Below are 24,121 nucleotides of genomic sequence, written 5' to 3'. Positions count from 1 at the left end.
AAAAAAGCCGCGGTTAATCTCCGGCGCCCCGTCACCGCACGGCGCCCCGTCACCGCACGCCCCGTCACCGCACGCCCCCCTCGTGCGGCTCTCTCCGCCGTCTGCGCTTCCGTTCCGGGCTTCCGCCGAATCACGGCGCGGTTGTAAATCTCACGTCCACTGATCGATCGCTTCGATCGATCCGAATCGACGCATTCATGGAGAGAGCGCAAATCGATTGTAATTGAGATGAAGCCGTTGACCGCGAGGTCGGCGGTTTCGCCGGCATTGCTGCAGGGACCAGGCCGGCTCTGCCGATGAGACGCCGCACGTCGAAAACGGGTCCAGAGGTTTGGCCTTGAAACAACGCTGCTGATTGCACAGCGCTCCCCGGAAGGAAGCGCTGGAGGGATGTTGCCAGAAACGCTTCAGTTTTTTGCATGTGAAGAGAAGCGGGAGGAGGAGGAGGAGGAGGGACGACAGAGGAGGAGACGCATCGTCCAGCTTGTCGTTATCACGACAGCAACGACGACGACGTCGAGCAACTGACCCTTCCCACCCCCCCCCCCGGTGGATGGGGGGGGAGGCCCCCGTCCGCCGGGGCCCCCCCCCGCCAGCGGCTCGGCGTTCACTTCGCTTGGAGAGGCCTCGGCTTGTTCGGCGCGCACGGTCGGCGGAGGAGCCTTGCCGCGCCAAACGTCGCGTGACCTCTTGCGACAGCGTTCGCATCAACTGCTCCCTCCCTCTCTGTCTGCCGTACACGCCGGTGTACGGCAGACAGACAGACAGAGAGTGATTTGTTTGATCCGCGGATCACGGTGGTGGCGGTGACGGCGGCGGCGATCAGGTTCCTGTGAGGGTGGCAGTGCGCCGCTTCGGGCGCCGGACGCCAAACCGAAGTGAATTGCGCAGATTTGCGGCCGGAGTTTTGCGCGCGTCCAGACCGTGGGGCGCAGCAGCGCCGTCGCCATTTATTTATTTATTTAAGAAGACACTTCGGCTGAACCGCGGAGAACCGTAGCGCCACAGCCGCCGCGAAACTCTGCGGTAGCTGGCGGCAAAAACTGTGCCGCAAAAGCCCCTCCCCCCCCTCCCGCATCGGCCTCATTGGCGGTGCGTGTGTGTGCGTGTGCGCGTGTGTGCGTGCGTGTGTGTGTGCACGTGTGTGTGTGTGTGTGCGGGTGCGCGTGTGTGTGTGCGTGTGTGTGTGTGCGCGTGTGCATGTGTGCGTGCGTGCGTGTGCGGGTGCGCGTGCGTGCGTTGCCTTGGCGACGGGCAGGTCGTTGCTGCTGCTGCTCGTGCTCAGCTCGCCCGTGCTGGGGTTGACCGCTCGGCTCGTGGGGCCAAGGCGGCCAGGGCTGGAGGGCGCCGCCGCCTGGACGCTCTGCAGGCGAGTCTGCAGCTCGCGCACCTGAACCTCCCCCCACGCCGCGCACGAAGAGAGAGAGAGGGGACGGAGAGGCCGAGCAACCCAGCCCTTTAGCACCGCCCGTCCGTTCGACGCCGCGACGCGACAGCCCTCCTCGGTGGCAAGGAGATGTTAACTCTCTCGCCCGGGATACAGGACCCTGACGCCTGCTGTATATTTGGAGTTTGTGTGCGTCTCTCTCTCATCATCATCACGGTGGCAAGAAGATGTTAACTACCTCGCCCGGGATGCAGGAGGTCGTGGGTTCGCTCCCTACTCCGACGCCTGCTGTATAATTGGAGTTTGCGTCTCTCTCTCTCTCTTCCCGTGGCCGTGTGGATTTTTATCCGGGGTCCTCCCATTTTTTCCCTCCACGTTTAGAATCAATGTGTGTTTGATAACACTATTTGGCTGCTATACATTTCCACACGCAATCCCGCTACGCTAGGTGGATGAAGGCACTTACCAATGGTAGAAATTTGTTAACAGAAGGGCTGCTTCTGCTACTGCTGCTACTGCTGGTACTGCTGCTACTGGTGCTGCTACTACTGCTACTGCTGCTACTGGTTTTCCTGCTGCTGGTGCTGCTGCTGGTGCTGCTGCTACTGCTGCTACTGCTACTGTTGCTACTGGTGTTCCTGCTGCTGGTGCTGCTGCTGGTGCTGCTGCTACTGGTGCTGTTGCTACTGCTGCTACTGCTACTGGTGCTGCTGCTACTGCTGCTGGTACTGCTACCGCTGCTGCTACTGCTGGTACTGCTACTGGTGCTGATACTGCTGCGGCTACTGCTGCTGGAGAGAGGCCACGAGATGAGACGCGGAGGGGGGGGGGGGCGCTCATTCACGCGGCCGGCGCATGGGGGAAAGGGGGAAATCTATTTGGTGCAGTTCATCGAAATTTATTTGCCAAGATTACATTCAGGAATAACTGGGGCCGGACAGGCAGTCTTCCAAACGTCGCTCTGTATTATTATTATCATGATCATATTCATGGACGTGGGATATATATGATCATATTAGTGAGTTTGCTTGAAACGGGAGCCATTCAACAGACTCCGTAATTGTTCTTACCATCCCGCCTTTCAATATCTGCGGCGCTTCCCCGTCGCTCCGCAGCGCTTGACGCCACCGGCCGTGGTAACTCGCGACGTTTGATTATCCACGCGGCGCGCTCAATGGACGTGCAGGCACTGCTGCCACTTAAAATGTCGTCGTGAGTTACGGTCAATTTCAACTAAAATTAAACAACTTTTTTTTATTTCACCAGGTAAGGCCCCCCCCCCCCCACTGAGCCGTGGCGCTATTGTTCAGAAGCGACCCGGCTGCCACAAATGATAGCTCAACGAAGTGGGCTCATCATCATCATCGTCGTCATCGTCACGTGGAAATGTATCGCGGCCAAATCATCTCTGAACGCGCGATGTCAATTCTAAATGAGGAGGGAAGCAACCAGACCCACGCGACCACGGGGAGAGAGACATGCAAACTCCAGCGTCAGGGTCGTGATCGAACCCACGACCTCCTGTATACCTGGCGAGGTAGTTAACATCTCCTAGCCACCACGGCGCCACAAGCCGCTGCTGGTTGAAGCGACCGCCACCGTCTCCCACAACTGAGCCGAATTCAACACTCCATCTCCCCACTGGATGCGGGATTTTTAACGGGCGAGGAGGCAGAATACATCATCATAATTATTATACATATAATAATTAATTGACTTCATCCAGAAAAGAGCCTCACTGAGTCTCAAGGCAATGTTCAGGCGGGTGCGGCTTGCTTATATAAACGCAATCGATCCCGGTGCAATTACGCGATGTAAAAATGCACGTCTCACTTAAAGCGTTAAGGTTTCCGTAGCCAATACAAATGGATCCTCAACATTCCTGGGCTAACGCAAGAAAAGCAACCCACATTCCTCACATCCTCGCGCTCCTACCAGGGCCGCGGGTCCCTTCTAAGGCCAAGCCGGGTTTCACAGAAGATTCCGCAAAGCTTGAGATTTTTGACGCGCATTATTTGGGACTTTCGGTAAAGTCACGTAGATAGGTTCAAAGAAAATAGCAAAAAAACTACGACGTTTCGATCGCATCAGGATGACGATCGCTTATTCATATTCTTAAGACGATCGCTTAAGAATATCAATTCCTGCAGTCACGAAAGCTTTAAGTAGAGATGTTGTACGTGTTTGCCGTGTACGTGCAAAGCATATAATGCGTGCGTGCGTATATTCTTTCAGCTTTTCAGAAAGCAATGTCACGGGCTAAACGGCTTACAGCAGATACGTCCGACAAATCGACGATGATCCACCAGGCAGGTGCAACGCCACCCCCCCGCTGCCATGGACACCGCACTGCTCGGCTAAGATAATAACGCTCGTGGCTCCAGGGAGCAGGGTGGGGGGGCGCTCAGTGGGGGGGGGGTGGGTGGGGGGTGGAGTGGGTGGGTGTGGTGGGTGGGGTGCGCAAGGAATTGTAATTACGGGCCATTTGTATGCATGCGTGCTGTTTCGAATCGCGCGCAATTACACATCAGAAGTAAATTGACATCTCGGGGGGCAAATCTGAACGCTTAATCCTCGCCTCGGGGGGAAGAGGGCCGCATCCCCTCCCCCCGCCCCCCTCCCAACCACCTCTCCCCTCCCGCCGGCCGATCGTAGCGGGGCCACTCAGCGGACATTATTTCCTTTTTGTTACCGAGGCGGATCCACGGCCATTAAAATTCACAATTTGCTGAGCGAGGCGACCGAAGGTCGGTACAGGGGAACGACGAAGGAGAGATGTGGCGGGGCGCGCGGGCGGGGAGGGGGGGGGAGAGAGAATGCGGGACGCAAGATGCCGGTGTGACGAGACGCGGGGATGAGACGGAGGGGCTGGGAGGCGAGATGAGAGGGACAGAGAGAGGTGTAGGCAAGAGACAGAGATGAGATGGGGAAGGCGTCAACCGCAGATCGAGCTTCATCATCATCAGGAGGAGGAGGAGATTCACGAGGAAGATGAGAAGTGGAAGTGGCAGGTGGCAGGTTGAGGAGGACGAGGTGCAGGATAAGGGCGAGTTTGGTGGTAAGGATGGAGGAGAATGAATGGGGATAAACAATTAATAATAAACACTTTTTTTCATTTTGCCAGGTAAGGCCCCACTAAACTACATAGCTCTTATAATAGGGTTTCCCCCTTTTTTCTGGCAACAAAACTGAAAGCTTTTTCACGAGGAATCATGTCTGCATTAACCACAATACCTGCAGTCAAAATGCAAACAAAAAACACACTCTGATAATATATGCATTGTCCTTGAATCTGATTGGTGCACACCAGAGACAGCTTTCTTTAGAGCCTGGTCTGCAAGTATTGTGGCTAATGCAGACATGAATCCTCGTAAAAAAAGGTTTCAGTTTTGTTGCCAGAAAAAAAGGGGAAAAACCCCTATTATTATATTTTTTAGTACTGGCAAAGGAGGTCCAACGATGTAGATGCTTGCCCCGAGCCCTCATTACTTTGAGAGTGCATCGTCTTTGAGCTGAACGCATTTTGGCGTCATCTGGTCTTGCACCAATTGAGACCAGGCTCTAAAGAAAGCTGTCTCTGGTTTGCACCAATCAGATTCAAGGACAATGCATATATTATCACAGTGTGTTTTTTGTTTGAACTTTGACTGCAAGTATTGTGGTTAATGCAGACATGAATCCTCGTAAAACAGGTTTCAGCTTTGTTGCCATAAGAAAAGGGGAAAAACCCTAATATTATATTTTGGTACTGGCAAAGGAGGTCCAATGATGTACATAGCTCTTTTTCATATGCGACCTGGCTATCACAAATGATAGCACAACGAAGTTGATTACCGTCATCATGTGGACATTTATAGCAGCAAAATACTCTGAACGCGTGACGTTGATTCTAGATGTGGAGAGAAAAACCAGAGGACCCGGAGGAAAATCCACGCGACCACGGGGAGAGAAAGACGCAAACTCCAAATACATAAAGGCGTCAGGGTCGGGATCCATCCCAGGAACTCCTGCGTACCAAGCGAGGTAGTTAACATCTCCTAGCCACCGTGGCACCTCAGGATGGAGGGGCAAGTGGAGGATGGAGAATGAGACAGGTGGACGATCGCGAGAGCGCGAGAGAGACAGCGAGAGACAGCGAGAGAGACAGACAGCGAGAGAGACAGACAACGAGAGAGACAGTGAGAGACAGCGAGAGACAGCGAGAGACAGCGAGAGAGAGAGGGAGAGACAGCGAGAGAGACAGCGAGAGAGAGAGAGACAGAGAGCGAGAGACAGCGAGAGAGAGACAGCGAGAGAGCGAGAGAAACAGACAGCGAGAGAGAGACAGCGAGAGACAGCGAGAGAGAGACAGCGAGAGAGAGACAGCGAGAGACAGCGAGAGAGACAGAGAGAAACAGCGAGAGACAGCGAGAGACAGCGAGAGAGAGACAGTGAGAGAGAGAGAGACAGCGAGAGAGACAGACAGCGAGAGAGAGAGAGACAGCGAGAGAGACAGCGACAGCGAGAGACAGCGAGAGAGGGACAGAAAGAGACAGCGAGAGACAGCGAGAGACAGCAAGAGAGACAGAGAAAGACAGCAAGAGAGAGAGACAGAGCGAGAGACAGCAAGAGAGTGACAGCGAGAGAGAGAGTGAGAGAAACAGACAGCGAGAGAGAGACAGACAGCGAGAGACAGCGAGAGACAGCGATAGAGACAGCGACAGTGAGAGACAGCGAGAGAGACAGAGAGAGACAGCGAGAGAGACAGAGAGATAGCGAGAGAGACAGCGAGAGAGAGCGAGCGAGAGACAGACAGAGAGAGACAGCGAGAGAAACAGACAGCGAGAGAGAGACAGACAGCGAGAGAGAGACAGCGAGACACAGCGAGAGAGACAGAGAGAGACAGCGAGAGAGACAGAGAGAGACAGCGAGAGAGACAGAGAGAGACAGACAGCGAGAGACAGCGAGAGAGAGCGAGCGAGAGACAGACAGAGAGAGAGCGAGAGAAACAGACAGCGAGAGAGAGACAGACAGCGAGAGAGAGAGACAGTGAGAGAGAAAGAGAGCGAGAGAGAGAGACAGAGAGAGTGAGAGAGTGAAAGAGAGAGAGAGCGAGAGAGACAGGGCGAGGAAGGTGGCCGTGGAGGGAAAACGTCCGGCCAGCAGCCTGGGCATCTTCCGCGCTCTGGTCGGAGCCAGGGTGTGGCCGGAGTTCCGCCACGCGCGGCTGACCCACGCCGTGCCGGCCTTCAAGGAGCAGTGGGCGCTAGAGGAGGCCGTGTGCTCGGTGGCAGATGACGGAGAGCTCTGCGTGCAGATTGTGAGCTACCCGTCGGAGGCCGTAGGACTGCGAGAAGGGCTGGGTGCAGATGCAGCACTTGTCGTAGTTACATACAATTTTTTTATATTAATAAAAGTACAAATATTACATAGAAAACATAGGGGGAACATAGACATGGAGTAGGGAGAGAGGGGGTAGAGAGAAAGGGAAGGGGTAAGGAGAGCAGAGCGTGAAATCTTTTGTGAAATCATTCATTTAAATTGGGAGGGGGGTGGGGGGTTAACATAAAGCAAAGCATTGAAAAAAAACCGAAATGATGAACGGAGCAAAGTGCCGACTACACCGAGCATCTTCTTGTTTCTTCTGATCGTAAAAAAAAAGAGAGAGCGAGAGCGAGGGAGCAAGAGAGAGAAAGCGAGAGAACGAGCGAGAGAGCGAGCGAGAGCGAGAGAGAGAGCGAGAGAGAGCGAGAGAGCGAGCGAGGGAGAGCGAGAGAGAGAGCGAGAGAGAGCGAGAGAGAGCGAGAGAGCGAGCGAGCGAGAAAGAGCGAGCGAGCGAGCAAGAGAGAGAGCGAGCGAGAAAGAGCGAGCGAGCGAGAGAGCGAGAGAGAGAGAGGGAGAGCGAGAGAGAGAGAGCGAGAGAGCGAGCGAGCGAGAAAGAGCGAGCGAGCGAGAGAGCGAGAGAGAGAGAGCGAGAGGGCGAGCGAGCGAGAGAGAGAGAGAGAGAGAGCGAGAGCGAGCGAGAGAGAGAGCGAGAGAGCGAGCGAGGGAGAGAGCAAGGGAGAGCGAAAAAAAGACAGAGCGAGAGAGCGAGAGAGACAGAGAGTGAAAGAGAGACAGAGAGAGAGCGAGCGAGAGAGAGAGCGAGAGAGCGAGCGAGAGAGAGAGCGAGCGAGAGAGAGAGAGCGAGAGAGACAGAGAGAGAGTGAAAGAGAGACAGAGAGAGAGAGTGAAAGAGAGACAGAGAGAGCGAGAGAGAGAGCGAGAGAGGGCGTGCGGCTCACCCGGCGGCGGAGGCGGTCGCGCTCCTCGCGCACGGCGGCCGCCGAGGCACGGGTGCGGCCCAGCTCGTCCTCGCTGCTGCACAGGCGGGCGGCCAGGCCCGCGCTCTCATCCCGCAGGCCGGCCAGCTCCTTCTCCCAGCGCGCCCGCTCCTCCGCCACGCTCGGGTACACATCTTGTCCCAGCTCGCCCTCCAGCTCCTCCACCGTCTGGGACGTGCCGGAGGAGGGGGGGGGGGAGGGGGCGGTCATCCAGAGTTCGTCGCCTGAATCCGAGTCGCGTTGAATTTGTTCAACGCGAGAGACCAGGGTAGAGTCTCATTTGAGATGGGGTGGTGGTGGTGGTGGTGGGTGGTGGTGGTGGGGTCACCCTCAGGACAAACGCTATGAAGTGAAAACAAGTCGAGCGCTGGAGTTCACAGCGGAGGGCCTCTCATCACTGGGGGAGGGGGGGGGGGGCGGAAGACGGCAACAGCTTTCACGAGGCCCCGCTCTCTTCCCGCACCGCCGGTTAGCACGGCTGGGCTGCGTACGGCGCGAAATGAAATCCAACAACCGTGGAAGTCGCCCCAACAACCGTGGAAGCACCAGGCTGGGGGGGGGGGGGGGCGCATCGGGGGGGCAACGGCGGTCGCGTGGACCTTGGCGCGCCTGCTGGTCGCGGCCAAATCGTAACGTGGCCTCGCCCGACAAAACTCGTGGCGGCGGTTCAACATCGTCACGTTGCGGCAGCTTCGAGGAGGCCCAACGCAGCGTCCCGGCGTCTGCGTTTTTTTCCCCTCTTTCAGGCCGCAGCGTCGACGGCGCTGCTGTTGTGTTGTTTGTTTCGTGCCACGCCGATCGCCACCGAGGATTATTGACGACAAGCATGGAGACAAGCTCCGGAGAGCACGCAGAGAAGCGCCGTCCTTAGCCCCCGCACCTCCGATTGGCGCGGTTGGCTTCAACAACAACAACAACAGCCGCCATTCGCCACTAAGTGGCGGTGACGTCGCCACGGTACTTGTGCCAGGCCATGTGTACCCTGAGGCCACGTGAAGTGTCGAACGCCCGCTGGCAGGTCACGGGGCAGACCCAGGTGCCACGGGTCGACTGACTGAGATGACTGGCTGACGCACCACCTGTGCCCCCTACTGTGTCAACGTACACACACAAAGACAAAGATCCCCCGTATAGCCTGAACAGACTGTTGGGGCAAGTGCTGTTCGTGAGCAGGGGGTGGGTGGCCAGCACCACAACCGGCCGCCCTTGTCTCCCTAGTGACGATGTTTACACACCGCACCAGGTACTCATATGAGGCTGAGTAAACCTAGGGGAGGCCCAGAACCGGTTTTGATAATCATCACCGGTGTTGGCCGTGAGCGGTAATCGAACTCGGGTTGCCGGGTTCGTAGCGCAGTGAGCTAACCACGACACTACCGCTCCCCACACGTACAGGCAAAGACATGCGCGCACACACACACTGACATACGTGAAATATTTCGCTACACCCAACCGGGGACCGCATTCACAACGGAAAGCGAACAAAACCGCCATCTCGTGCCGCAGCCAGCGGTCTCGGACGACAGGGGAGCGACGCTCGTTGACCACCGCGCGGCCAGCCACGATCGTGACAGTGCTCACTACCGACGACACACAAGCGGTCACACAAGCGGTGACACAAGCGGTTACACAAGCGGTCACACAAGCGGTGACACAAGCGGTTACACGTCCCACGGTAAACACATGCGGTCACACAAGCGGTCACATGCCACGTGGTCACACAAGTGGTCACCCCACATGGTCACACAAGCCGCGACACAAGCGGTCACACAAGCGGTTACACGTCCCATGGTCACACAAGTGGTCACACAAGCGGTCACACGCCACGTGGTCATGCCACGTGGTCACACAAGCGTCGACACAAGCAGTGAACTCAAGCTGCGACAGACGTGGGCACGACAGCGACCAAGCACTCACTCATTCACCACACACGGTCGGCGAAGGAGCGCTGCTCCCAACGCGTGACCTCTCGCGACAGCGTTCGCGTCAACGGCTCTCGCTGCCGTGCGCCGGCGTCTCCAGCGATTTGTTTGATCCATGGATCACGTGGGGGGGGGGGGGGGCGGGAGGGGGGGGGCGACCACGGGGAGGGCACCCGCCACTCCTTTTCAGGGTCGCGGGTCACCTCTTCGAACGTTGACCGCCAACCGAAGCGAGCGCACTTCCGCCGCCGCCGGGGTTCGCGCGTCAAGACGGCGTGACGAGCTCTCGATCGGCGGGTGGCCGCCCGCGGACGCGGCATTTTCCGACGAAGTCGGATGCCGAGAAGGCGTCCGTTGGCATCGCGTGCGGAACGACCGCGGGCGATCAAAATCGGCTCCAAGTCAACGTCCGGGGCCTCCAAAACTGCCTTTGGGTTGGGTGACGCCCCCGCCGCCTGCCCCCACCGCCTGCCCCCCCACCGCCTGCCCCCCCACCGCCTGCCCCCCCCCCCCCCCGCCGCCCGCGTGACCTACGGTGCCTTCTCCTATAACGCGGGAGCGGTCCTGTTCCCGAAGTACATCGTGTGGTGAAGCGCGGCCCGCGATTGAGCGCGAGACGCAGGCCGGACCAAGAGCGCGTCTGGCGGCACCCCGCCCCGTGCGATGACGCTACGCCGGGGCAGCTTGTTCCTACCTCGCGCCGCGACGTAGTTCTGTTCACTCGCTCACGTTGCATATCCAGCTCGCGTTGTGGAAACGAAGCGCGTGGCGTTACAGGAGCGGAGACCGTACGCGCAGAGCGAGGGCGACGTGGCCGAGCGGCTTGTTGCCCGTCGTCATAGTCGTCGTCATAGTCGTCGTTGTTGTCATCGTCGTTGTCATCATCGTCATTGTCGTCGTCATTGTCGTCGTCGTCATTGTCGTCGTCGTCGTCATCGTCGTCGTCATTGTCGTCGTCATTGTCGTCGTCATCGTCGTCATCGTCGTCATACTCGTCATCATCGTCGTCGTCGTCATCGTCGTCGTCGTCATCATCGTCGTCGTCGTCGTCATCGTCGTCGTCATCGTCGTCATAGTCGTCGTCGTCATCATCGTCGTCATCGTCGTTGTCATCGCCATCGTTGTCGTCGTGGAGGTTCGAGGGGTTAGACAGGCCGCCCCCCCCAGTTAATGCAACACGCGTGTCGACCGAAATTATGCAAGTAAATAAATGATGAATATAATTTTCATTGTGTTCTTTGGGTCTTAGTCACGTAGATAGGTTCAAAGAAAATAACAAAAAATAACGAAAAAACATCGACGTTTTGATCGCAACACAAGCGTTTGTCATCAGATTTTTGTCATTTTTTGTTATTTTATCTGAACCTATCTACGTGACTTTATCGAAAGACCCAAAGAATATAAATTCCTGCAGACCCGAAAGCTTTAAGTCAAAAGATTATTTGTGGTAGAAAAAATAATAATAATACTACATGCCACCTGTGAAACTACCGCAGGCCGTGCCTGTGGAACGCTGCAGCAGCAGGAGCAGCAGTATCAGCAGCAGTATCAGCAGCAGTATCAGCAGCATCATCAGTATCAGCAGCAGTATCAGCAGCAGCATCATCAGTATCAGCAGCAGCATCATAATCAGCAGCAGCAACATCAGCAGCGCCTTCCTTCGCGAAGATGCGCAGAGAGAAAGAGACGGCACGTAAACCAAAAAGCAATCAATCATTCGATTTGCTTTCACATCCAATCATTTTCGCGAGTCGAATGTTGTATTTGTAATACAGACACACGAATGTATAGTTTTCTCACGCACACCATTGAACAAGCGTCCGACCGCGCGCGTGCGTGTGTGTGCGTGTGTGTGCGTGTGTGCGCGTGCGTGTGCGTGTGCGTGCGTGTGCGTGTGTGTGCGTGTGCGTGTGTGCGTGTGCGTGCGCCGCTTCGGCGAAGGTTGCACGCGGCAGATGAGACGCGGTCCCTTTCAACGGCGCCGGCGCGCGCCGTTACGAGACTGAGAGCGGACACAAATTTCTCCGAATCGCCGCATTAACAAATGTGTCAGAGCACTAAGCCGTGCACATTAGCACGCGTGGCTAAACATCACTACGGAGGCAAAGGCACTGTTAAAAATATTTTTTTTTTTTTTAAAATTTGACCAGGTAAAGGGGCCCAACTGAGCTACGTAGCTTTTTTTTCAGCGGCGACCTGTCCACGAACGATAGCTCAACGAAGTTGGCTCATCACGTGGAAATGTGCAGCAGCCAAATACTTTGACATTTCTAGCAGCTCGAATACGCCGGATTCCAAACCAGACCCAGCGATGAAAATTCACGTGACCGCAGAGACGGCGTTTCCTGCCAATTAACGAGTATCTATGGGGACCTTCTTGCAGGTATCAAAATGATGGGGGGAAAAAAATAACAAGAATAAGCTTCGACTTTTGTGGCAACATTATCATAGCGTGCTCGTTTGCACATTTTTTTTGCCACAAGTTGCGTGTGGTTAACACATTTGGCGCTTGAACATCTTGACGCCTCCTGTTTTATTGGCAGAGGTGGGTAAAGAAGCCCATTCGTCATTTGTCCATCGATTCACGAAGCGTTCACACGTGGGGTGAAATGGGGGCGCGATGGCGCAACACTCGATCCCGTGCCGAAGGAACGTTTGGAGCCCTCCGGTGTTGCCGTGACTGCCTTCACCTGGCGAGCCAGAGACCCTCCCATCCTTCCTCCCCCTCCTCGACACCCACGGTGAAGGCAGTTTCACAACAGCAACGACAACATCCGTGCGGTGATCTACCAACCCTCGCTGCCGCTTCCACAGCGCTTGCCGGATTACAGGCAGCAGCCACGTGCAGCAGTGTAGCCGCCACCACCGCCACCACTGCCGCTGCCGCCGCCACCACCGCCACCACCACCATCACCGCCACCACCACCACCACCACCACCGCCACCACCACCGCCGCCACCACCACCGCCGCCACCACCACCGCCACCACCACCACCGCCACCGCCACCACCGCCACCACCACCGCCACCACCACCGCCACCACCACTGCCACCACCACCACCGCCACCACCGCCACCACCACCGCCACCACCACCACCACCACCACCGCCACCACCACCGCCACCACCACCGCCACCACCACTGCCACCACCACCACCGCCGCCAGCGCCACCGCCGCCACCGCCGCCACCGCCACCACGACCACCACCACCACTCAACCCTGCCCAGCGATTCAATGAAATGTCATGATCCGGGACGGCTATTCCCGTTCAATAAATTATTTAAAAAAAAAACTAAACGTACACTATGATGAATGGCAGCACCTCGAGTGGGCCGTAGGGGTGACGTGAACCCATTACAAGCGCACGGACGCACGAATCAGAGAAGCATTAATCCTCACGCACGCGACCTGAAGATCCACGCTCTCGCAGGCCGCTCGACGAATCCTGCACGCCGTCGTTACCCCCCCCCCCCCAGCACCACGGCCACTGCCACCATTCCCCCCCCCCCACCCTCTTGCGACGTGGCCCCGTGTATTCAGACGCTGTAGAAATCCGCGTTTGATCGTCTCGTGCAAGGGGGAAGCGGGGGGGGAGGGGGGGGGGGGTGTTGTGCTGGGGGTTCCCGTTCTCAACGTAACGGCTGCAGCTCAAGGCTTCTTGACACTTGGGCAACACATCCGTGGCCAGAGGGTGGAGGGAGGTAAAGGAGTGGAGGGGGGAGGGGGGGTGCATAGGCCCATTAAACAAAACCAAAAAAATCCCTTGCCAAATCGATGCGCTCACGCACACAAGCGAGTGAGCGAGCGAGCGAGCGAGCCCGTATGGGAGAGCGAGAGAGAGAGAGCGAGGGGCGAGCGGAGCGCAGGAGCAAGCGCGCTCTTTGTGCTCTTTGTGCTCTTTGTGCCGTATCGACAGAGCGTTCCCTTCCCAGGAGCCTCTTGGCCCCCTTCTTGAGACTCGCTCAAGTTCACAAACACCCCCCACCCCCATCGCCCCCACCGTATCACCCCCCTGAACTCTGCCCGTGGTGAGAGGGTGGTGGTGAGTGGAGAGGGTGGTGGTGAGAGGGTGGTGGTGAGTGGAGAGGGTGGTGGTGAGAGGGTGGTGGTGAGTGGGAGAGGGTGGTGGTGAGAGGGTGGTGGTGAGAGGGTGGTGGTGAGTGGGAGAGGGTGGTGGTGAGTGGGTGGTGGTGAGTGGGAGAGGGTGGTGGTGAGAGGGTGGTGGTGAGTGGGAGAGGGTGGTGGTGAGAGGGTGGTGGTGAGAGGGTGGTGGTGGTGGTGGTGAGAGGGTGGTGGTGAGTGGGAGAGGGTGGTGGTGAGTGGGTGGTGGTGAGTGGGAGAGGGTGGTGGTGAGAGGGTGGTGGTGAGAGGGTGGTGGTGAGTGGGAGAGGGTGGTGGTGAGAGGGAGAGGGTGGTGGTGAGAGGGTGGTGGTGAGTGGGTGGTGGCGAGTGGGAGAGGGTGGTGGTGAGTGGGTGGTGGTGAGTGGGTAGTGGTGAGTGGGAGAGGGTGGTGGTGAGAGGGTGGTGGTGAGAGGGTGGTGGTGAGTGGGAGAGGGTGGTGAGTGGAGAGGGTGGTGGTGAGAGGGTGGTGGTGAGAGGGTGGTGGTGAGTGGGAGAGGGTGGTGAGTGGAGAGGGTGGTGGTGAGTGGGTGGTGGTGAGTGGGTGGTGGTGAGTGGGAGAGGGTGGTGGTGAGAGGGTGGTGGTGAGAGGGTGGTGGTGAGAGGGTGGTGGTGAGTGGGAGAGGGTGGTGGTGAGAGGGAGAGGGTGGTGGTGAGAGGGTGGTGGTGAGTGGGTGGTGGCGAGTGGGAGAGGGTGGTGGTGAGTGGGTGGTGGTGAGTGGGTGGTGGTGAGTGGGAGAGGGTGGTGGTGAGAGGGTGGTGGTGAGAGGGTGGTGGTGAGTGGGAGAGGGTGGTGAGTGGAGAGGGTGGTGGTGAGAGGGTGGTGGTGAGAGGGTGGTGGTGAGTGGGAGAGGGTGGTGAGTGGAGAGGGTGGTGGTGAGTGGGTGGTGGTGAGTGGGAGAGGGTGGTGGTGAATGGGAGAGGGTGGTGGTGAGTGGGTGGTGGTGAGTGGGAGAGGGTGGTGGTGAGAGGGTGGTGGTGAGTGGGTGGTGGTGAGTGGAGAGGGTGGTGGTGAGAGGGTGGTGGTGAGTGGGTGGTGGTGAGTGGGAGAGGGTGGTGGTGAGAGGGTGGTGGTGAGAGGGTGGTGGTGAGTGGGAGAGGGTGGTGAGTGGAGAGGGTGGTGGTGAGTGGGTGGTGGTGAGTGGGTGGTGGTGAGTGGGAGAGGGTGGTGGTGAGTGGGAGAGGGTGGTGGTGAGTGGGAGAGGGTGGTGGTGAGTGGGTGGTGGTGAGTGGGAGAGGGTGGTGGTGAGAGGGTGGTGGTGAGTGGGTGGTGGTGAGTGGGAGAGGGTGGTGGTGAGTGGGAGAGGGTGGTGGTGAGTGGGAGAGGGTGGTGGTGAGTGGGTGGTGGTGAGTGGGAGAGGGTGGTGGTGAGAGGGTGGTGGTGAGTGGGTGGTGGTGAGTGGAGAGGGTGGTGGTGAGAGGGTGGTGGTGAGTGGGAGAGGGTGGTGGTGAGAGGGTGGTGGTGAGAGGGTGGTGGTGAGTGGGAGAGGGTGGTGAGTGGAGAGGGTGGTGGTGAGTGGGTGGTGGTGAGTGGGTGGTGGTGAGTGGGAGAGGGTGGTGGTGAGTGGGAGAGGGTGGTGGTGAGTGGGAGAGGGTGGTGGTGAGTGGGTGGTGGTGAGTGGAGAGGGTGGTGAGTGGGTGGTGGTGAGAGGGTGGTGGTGAGAGGGTGGTGGTGAGAGGGTGGTGGTGAGTGGGAGAGGGTGGTGAGTGGAGAGGGTGGTGGTGAGTAGGAGAGGGTGGTGGTGAGAGGGTGGTGGTGAGAGGGTGGTGGTGAGTGGGAGAGGGTGGTGGTGAGAGGGTGGTGGTGAGTGGGAGAGGGTGGTGGTGAGAGGGTGGTGGTGAGTGGGAGAGGGTGGTGGTGAGTGGGTGGTGGTGAGAGGGTGGTGGTGAGAGGGTGGTGGTGAGAGGGTGGTGAGTGGAGAGGGTGGTGAAGATTCCTGGTGGTAGCTGCGGCATGCTGCGTGCTCGATCATCGAGGACCCGACAGCGAATATTTCGCACGACGGGAATAAAACAAAATAAAGTTCGATTGTTCACGGCGGCCGGCGCCGACTCCCTCAACGGCGCGGAACCTGCGGGCGGTAATGCGCGGGCGCACGCACGCCACGGTTCGTGGCCGGCCAGCTCACAACAACCTACACGGGTGATAAAATAGGCAGCACCCGTGGGGTGGTCGATCAGTGCCTGGAACTTCCCCCCCCCACCCTCCACTCCCCCCGCCCCCCCCACCCTCCACGCCCCCCCCCCACACCGCGCCCCTCCTCTCCGAGCTCACGATAATTCTGCCCCCGCCGATTTCTGCCCGGCGACTCGCAATGCTTGACCGCGGCGTAAATCCGAGATGAGCGGAGTGAGCGGCGGATGGCGCCATCGACGCGGAAATTTTTGATTTAGATTTTCCCGGCGGGGGGAGGAACCGAGAAATTCCACAACGCGTCCTCTGTTCTCACACCGTTTTAGAGACGATGCTCTAAAGAAAGCCGTCTCTGGTGTGGACCAATCGGTTTCAAGGACAATGCATCATGTTATCAGAGTGTGTTTTTTGTTTGCATTCTGACCACAAGCGCATTGCGGTTAACGCAGACGCGATTCCTTGTAAAAAGGTTTCAGTTTGGTGTTTTGATATCTTAACGCAGCTGTTCTGTTGCCAAAAAAAAGGGGAAAACCTATTCACATCGTTCGGCAGAGCGATTAATCGGTACCTCTGTGCGTGGAGGAGCCACGAACTGAGAGGGGCAAGCGAGACACCGAAGCCGGCTCCCTTGAGCACCCCCAAGGGGGGCCCTCCCCTCCCCCCCCCTCGTTCCTATCGTCTCAGATCACAATCGTACGTTTGCCGATGTTGTTGTTGTTTGAACGACGCTTCGGCTGCAGAATAATTCACCAAGCGACATCGCGATGCTGCTGCTGCTGATGATGATCAAGGCACTGCCCCACGCTAACAAAGACTGACGACGGAACAAGTGCAAGCGCTGTGAAAGTTTTCGCTGTCGCGACGACCGTCATCACACCGTCGTCACACCGTCGTCACACCGTCGTCACGCCGTCACGCCGACGTCACACCTTCGTCACACCGTCGTCACGCCGGCATCACACCGTCGTCACACCGACGTCACGCCGCCGTCGCACCTTGATGGCGAGGTCGCAGTGCTCGCTGGCGGCCGTCAGCTGGTCCATGTGCCGCTCCACCTCGGCGGCGGAGATGCTGCAGCCGCTCTTCTTGCGGCCGCACACGGCGCTCTCGAGGCCCGAGAGCACGCGCTGCAGCTCCGAGTTCAGGTCGCTGCTCCCGTCTGCGGGCGGCAAAGCGACGGGTTCAGGTTCGGCACATCGGTGGGGTAAAGTGTGGGTCCCACGCTTCGGGAACCGGCCCAAATACCCAAGAGGTGGCGGGGTTGGGTGGGTGGGGGCGGTGGCCCTCTAGGCCTACCCCTCCTAGTGGAGGCCGCTCTGTCAGCAGCGGCGATCGGTCCCGCTTTGAATTGACACGGAGCTCGGCTAATTTATGACGCCCGTGAAATGTCGCGCGCGGTACACGCGGCATTATAGGAGGCCGTGGGTTCGATTCCGACCCCGACGCCAGCTGTATATTCGGAGTAAGCGTGTCTCTCTCTCCCCGTGGTGGTCGCGTGGATTTTTCTCTCCGGGTCCCCGGTTTTCTCCTCCACATTTAGAATCAACGTGCGTTCAGAGTAACGATGCATTTTGAACTTCTTTCGCACCGTGCGTAGCCAAGCTTGCTAAGCGGGCGCGCGGTGTATGTGTGCATGTCGAAATTCTGTTGCGCCGTACGTATCCAACCGTGCCAATCGGTGGTGCGCGGCGGGGGGGGGGGGGTTGGTCAACAGGCGAGCAGCCCCAGCAGAGCCCGACACGACAGGCACTCCCACGGAGCTAAACGGACAGACGAACGATCGGCGTGCTGCATTACGGCACTTATCAGTGCCGGTAGCGCCGCGTGCGTGCGTGCGTGCGGGCATGCGCGCCCTACTTGTCTAGATGGAAAAACGGCCGAACTTTAACGGTCGAAGCCAGCCCGGCTGCTCGGTAAATCAGCCCGAATTAATGTCACGGGGATTTAAACCGGCGATATTTGAGCGTCCATTAAACTAAAAAAACGATCAAATTTATTTTATTAAAATGACGCGGAGCACAGTCCACTGGCGCTTGCAGACGCACGCGTCATGCCGCCCCCCCCCCCCCATACGATAAACAGCGATCTCCAAAACTAAAATCTGCAGAACATGAAGAACCAGTGGCATCTACATCTACAGAACATGAAGAACCAGTGGCATCTACATCTGCAGAACGTGAAGAACCAGTGGCATCTACATCTGCAGAACGTGAAGAAGCAGTGGCATCTACATCTGCGGAACGTGAAGAACCAGTGGCATCTACATTTGCAGAACGTGAAGAACCAGTGGCATCTACATCTGCAGAACATGAAGAACCAGTGGCATCTACATCTGCGGAAGGTGAAGAAACAGAGGCATCTACATCTGCGGAACGTGAAGAACCAGTGGCATCTACATCTGCACAACGTGAAGAACCAGTGGCATCTACATCTGCGGAACGTGAAGAACCAGTGGCATATACATCTGCAGAACGTGAAGAACCAGTGGCATCTACATCTGCGGAACGTGAAGAACCAGAGGCATCTACATCTGCAGAACATGAAGAACCAGTGGCATCTACATCTACAGAACGTGAAGAAACAGTGGCATCTACATCTGCAGAACATGAAGAACCAGTGCCATCTACATCTACAAAACGTGAAGAACCAGTGGCATCTACATCTACAGAACGTGAAGAAGCAGAGGCATCTACATCTGCAGAACATGAAGAACCATTGGCATCTACATCCACAGAACATGAAGAGCCAGTGGCATCTACATCTGCAGAACGTGAAGAACCAGTGGCATCTACATCTACAGAACGTGAAGAAACAGTGGCATCTACATGAGCACAACGTGAAGAACCAGTAGCATCTACATCTGCAGAAAGTGAAGAAGCAGTGGCATCTACATCTGCAGAAAGTGAAGAAGCAGTGGCATCTACGTCTACAGAACGTGAAGAAACAGTGGCATCTACACCTGCAGAACGTGAAGAACCAGTTACATCTACATCTGCATAACGTGAAGAACCAGTGGCATCTACATCAGCAGAACGTGAAGAAACAGTAGCATCTACATCTGCACAACGTGAAGAACCAGTGGCATCTACATCTGCACAACGTGAAGAACCAGTGGCATCTACATCTGCAGAAAGTGAAGAAGCAGTGGCATCTACATCTGCAGAACGTGAAGAACCAGAGGCATCTACATCTGCAGAACATTAAGAACCAGTGGCATCTACATCAACAGAACGTGAAGAAACAGTGGCATCTACATGAGCACAACGTGAAGAACCAGTGGCATCTACATCTGCGGAACGTGAAGAACCAGTGGCATCTACATCTGCACAACGTGAAGAACCAGTGGCATCTACATCTGCGGAACGTGAAGAACCAGTGGCATCTACATCTGCAGAACGTGAAGAACCAGTGGCATCTACATCTGCGGAACGTGAAGAACCAGAGGCATCTACATCTGCAGAACATGAAAAACCAGTGGCATCTACATCTACAGAACGTGAAGAACCAGTGGCATCTACATCTGCAGAACATGAAGAACCAGTGCCATCTACATCTACAAAACGTGAAGAACCAGTGGCATCTACATCTACAGAACGTGAAGAACCAGAGGCATCTACATCTGCAGAACATGAAGAACCATTGGCATCTACATCTACAGAACGTGAAGAGCCAGTGGCATCTACATCTGCAGAACGTGAAGAACCAGTGGCATCTACATCTACAGAACGTGAAGAAACAGTGGCATCTACATGAGCACAACGTGAAGAACCAGTGGCATCTACATCTGCAGAAAGTGAAGAAGCAGTGGCATCTACGTCTACAGAACGTGAAGAAACAGTGGCATCTACACCTGCAGAACGTGAAGAACCAGTTACATCTACATCTGCATAACGTGAAGAACCAGTGGCATCTACATCAGCAGAACGTGAAGAAACAGTAGCATCTACATCTGCACAACGTGAAGAACCAGTGGCATCTACATCTACAAAACGTGAAGAAGCAGTGGCATCTACATCTGCAGAACGTGAAGAACCAGTGGCATCTACATCTGCAGAACGTGAAGAACCAGTGGCATCTACAGCTGCAGAACACGAATAACCAGTGGCATCTACACCTGCAGAACGTGAAGAACCAGTTACATCTACATCTGCAGAACGTGAAGAACCAGTGGCATCTACATCAGCAGAACGTGAAGAAACAGTCGCATCTACATCTGCACAACGTGAAGAACCAGTGGCATCTACATCTACAGAACGTGAAGAACCAGTGGCATCTACACCTGCAGAACGTGAAGAACCAGTGGCATCTACACCAACAGAACGTGAATAACCAGTGACATCTCCATCAGCAGAACATTAAGAACCAGTGGCATCTCCATCCGCAGAACGTGAAGAACCAGTGGCATCTACATCTGCACAACGTGAAGAACCAGTGGCATCTACATCTACAGGAGATTATACAACTTTTAAACCAATTCCCCTTGTTTAGTGTACATGCCGTACAACATGTTTGGAATCGACAGGAGTAAAGTTGTACTGACGAACAAATCGGCTTATGAACAGACCTCTGGAACCCCACTCATTCGTAAACAAAGAGTCCTTGTATAGGCCAAAGGCGCAGCCCTGCGATCGCTCGCTCGCATCGCCGCTGGCAGCAGCCTCCAAACGAACGAGCTCTATAGCCCCTCTAGAGGCGTTTTTGGCCTACTCTTCCACGCTAGCCACACTTTACCCCACCGCGCAACGCGTCCCGCCAATCGACTGTGGAGAAGCACATTTGCGATTAGCGCGATTGTTGGCTACGTACGCTGCGAAAGAAGGGTAACGTACGTACCCGCTCCTTCGATTAACACGTTTGGCCACGTACGGTGCGAAAGAAGTTCAACATAATACATTTAGAGTGCTGCTGGGTTGACAAGAGGCAGGGGGGTGGGTGGATTTTGGACACTTTGCGAGCGTTTAGACCGCCGCGCAGGGAGGTGGAGTCGAACCGACGACCTATGGATTGCAAGCGTGGCGCCCTGCTGACCGTCAACGCCGCAGGCAGCGTCGCTAACTTACGATAAGCTGAGTAATGGGGGAAATTGAGTTTGCAGGGTCCATACGGCGTTTGTGTTTCTCACTTGTGGTGGGACTTTGTGGGATAAACGTTGAGATTTAGAAGGGCACGGGGTGATCAATACGGTCTGAATTGGTCTGCTATAAGGTAGGGCACTGATGAGGCGTTGACGGGTATACACCATAGTGGTTAAATTAAAAAGTCAGTCTGGTAGACTGAGTCCTTAACTTGGGTGAAGTAATCAACGAGCGAAGTGCACACGGCAGTAGCAGCAGCTGCAGCGGTATAAGAGCGCTAAGGGTGCGCGACTGACCCCCCCCACCCACCCCTCCGGCGAACGGGCGAATGAGCGAGCGAGCGTCGGATCGCCGGTGACCTGGACCACCGCTTCACTGTTGGGGACAGCAGAAGCACCGGGTGATCGTCCGAGTCGCAGTGGCTTCCGGTTGCTGAACGAATAGGTTACGTCTTGACCGAGAGCTTTCGTGACTGCAGGAATCATATTCTTTGCTTCTTTCGGTAAAGTCACGTGGATAGGTTCAAAGAAATAACAAAAAAACTACGACGTTTCGATCGCAACGCAAGCGGTCGTCATCAGGAAAAGGGGGGTTCGCTTCTAAAGACAAACTGCTTATGAAGATTTATAGATGGGCGTAGCCCAAATGTCAGCAGCCAATGCCAATGCAGGTGGTGGGAAGCAACTGCGGCAGTGGTGGGTTTTCCACCAATCAAAGGGCTTACCCTGGCAGCCCTTGTTTTCTTTGAATCTATCACACGTGACTTTACCGAAAGGCCCAAAGAATATGAATAGTTCACGACATTGGGCTCATTATGCACGCCAAGCACTGGCCACAAATGATCTCGTGAAGGAGCATAAACCATCATCACGCAAACTCTGGTCGTTCTCGCAGCAGCAGGAGCGGCTTTTGGCTATAGTCACCGGACAAAGACGGTGGTCACCACGTCGTCGCGTGGCGCTTTCAGATGCGCTTCTGCGGCCGTCTTGAATGCTCTCCCTTCCGATATTAGGAAGCCACCGGAGTTTTGTACTTTTAAATCATCATCTAGATTGACAAACTCATTTCTTGAGAACTTGAGCTTTTGCGTTTAGTTTGTCATTCTTCACCTCCAATTAACACGGTTGGCTACGTCCGGTGCAAAAGAAGTTCAACATAGATACACGGAACTCGGTATCGCTACGTCCGGTACGAAAGAAGTTCAACATAGATACACGGAACTCGGTATCGCCACCTCCAAGATGGGGCGACAGCAGCAGCAGCAGGAATCCAACTTGGGCCGAATTTGTGCCACAAATGTTTGGGGTTGCCCCCGGCCGACGTAGCACGCTCCGTGAACCGGACACGAGACTCGAAGACGACAACACCCGGCCAGGCTCCGCTCTCCGCTCTCCGCGCTCCACTCTCCGCTTTCCGCAACTTCGAAAACCGAAACATCGCCGGCTCACGAGCGCCTCCAGATCGGTGCCCGGCGGCGCATCTCCCCAACGGTTACCCCGTCGCTCGCCGGCAACTGCTCCTGCTAGCTACTCATGAAGGGGTGGGGGTTGGGGCGGGGGTTGGGGGGGCGGGGTGCCGGCTTCGTTATCAAGTTAGGGCAAGGAAGGTCACAAGCATGGCCCCGGGAGAAAAAAAAAAATTAGCAAAAAAAAATCTCTCCGGACGAAATGTAGACGGCTCAAGACGAGCGAGCGAGCGGGCGGGCGAGTTTCTTCACCGCGGCGGCTCCCCCCACGCGGGTCTCGTTACTCGACGAGTATTTATAGACACGGCGGGGGGGGGGCAGCAGCTGTTGTAGGGGGTGGTGGGGGGACACAGCCACGCCTGGCGGGAGACCGACCACCCTCACAATCTGGCTACGTGCGGCGGTGGCAGCGACGAGCAGGAGGAGGCCCCCTTGCCAACCCCGCCCGGGCGATAACTGTCGGGGCCCTGAACCTCGGATTGCTTCCAGTGCTGCCCCCACCACCACCTCGCGCCCCCCCCCCAAAAACAAAAAATAAAAAAAGTAAACACCCTCGACAACAGACAGATCACGATCGTCGTCACGTCAGTACGTCACGTCAGTACGTCACGTCAGTACGTCACGTCAGTACGTCACGTCAGTACGTCACGTCAGTACGTCACGTCAGTACGTCACGTCAGTACGTCACGTCAGTACGTCACGTCAGTACGTCACGTCAGTACGTCACGTCAGTACGTCACGTCAGTACGTCACGTACGCCGGACTTATTTCGCGCCGTACGTAGCCGACCGTGCTCGTCGCAGGTGCGTCGCAGCCTCAGGGGCTCGACGGCGGAGGCGGCCGAGTACCGACACGGGCGGCACGAGTGGCCCCCTCTCCCCCTCAAACCACCCCCGGCGCCAACCTCGGTGAAGGCGTAGCCAATCCCGACGGAGAGCACGCGTGGCCCGGTGACCCCCGTGGTCAGAGACGCCGAGAGGTCAGAGTTCAAATCCGAGACGCGGCCCCATGCCCGCGACCCAAGAAGGCTCAACAGCCTGCTTGGGCTTCCGAGATCTGGCGAGAATGGGTTGCCTGGCGGTGTCTGGTATGTAGGACGTCGCGAGTTAGATCCCAACCCTGACGCCTGCTGTATATTTGGAGTTTGCGTGTCTCTCTCTCCCCATGGTCGCGTAGATTTTTCTCCGGGTCCTCCGGTTTTTCCCTCCATCATTTGCAATCAACGTCATGCGTTTTGAGCCTTTGGCTGCTGCTATAAATGTCCACATTATGATGATGATGATGAGCCACTTCGTTGAGCTTTCATTTGCAATGGCCAGGTCGCTTCTGAAAAAGAGCCATACAGCTTCAGCGGGGCCTTACCTGGTAAAAAAAAAAAAACAAGTTAGTAGTTCGATTTGGTTTCCGGGTGATTTGGTCATCGGCCGACACGACTGAGAACCCGGGGTCGATTCCAGGTTGTATTCCCTGCCTGGGATTAAACGAGGGGGGTGCTCAAGTGCAGAGGGAGTTGGTGGTTTCAGTCCGGTCACAAATGACAGTGAAATAGAATCCACGATATTACATTTTGGTTTTGTCAATTAATATGCCTACATTCTAATCTCTCAAGTAAAAATGTATTTTAACACATCACAAACAAATTTTGATTTAAAGCTTTTGTGACTGCAGGGATTCATATTCTTGGTTCTTTCGGTAAAGTCACGTAGAAGGGAAACA

At 56.2% G+C, this 24,121-nt stretch overlaps 1 protein-coding gene across 1 annotated transcript in view; it reads right to left on the bottom strand.

Moving 5' to 3' along the window:
• Nucleotides 1-24,121, bottom strand: part of LOC116953534 (colorectal mutant cancer protein-like) — a 101,051-nt gene that overhangs the window by 14,739 nt on the left and 62,191 nt on the right. Inside the window, exons 4-6 of the mRNA XM_032973818.2 lie at nucleotides 16,861-17,024; nucleotides 7,651-7,857; nucleotides 1,244-1,390 (exon numbers count right to left, since the gene is read on the bottom strand). Of these exons, the coding sequence (XP_032829709.1) occupies nucleotides 1,244-1,390; nucleotides 7,651-7,857; nucleotides 16,861-17,024 (518 nt within the window). The remainder of the gene's footprint in view (nucleotides 1-1,243; nucleotides 1,391-7,650; nucleotides 7,858-16,860; nucleotides 17,025-24,121) is intronic.

This window comes from Petromyzon marinus, chromosome 52, assembly GCF_048934315.1.
Source record: "Petromyzon marinus isolate PM22_M1 ecotype Great Lakes invasive population chromosome 52, UKy_Petmar_22M1.pri1.0, whole genome shotgun sequence".
Classification (NCBI taxonomy): Eukaryota; Metazoa; Chordata; class Hyperoartia; order Petromyzontiformes; family Petromyzontidae; genus Petromyzon; species Petromyzon marinus.
The sequence above is the reverse complement of the archived record's forward strand: the minus strand, read 5'-3'. Positions and strand labels throughout refer to the sequence as shown.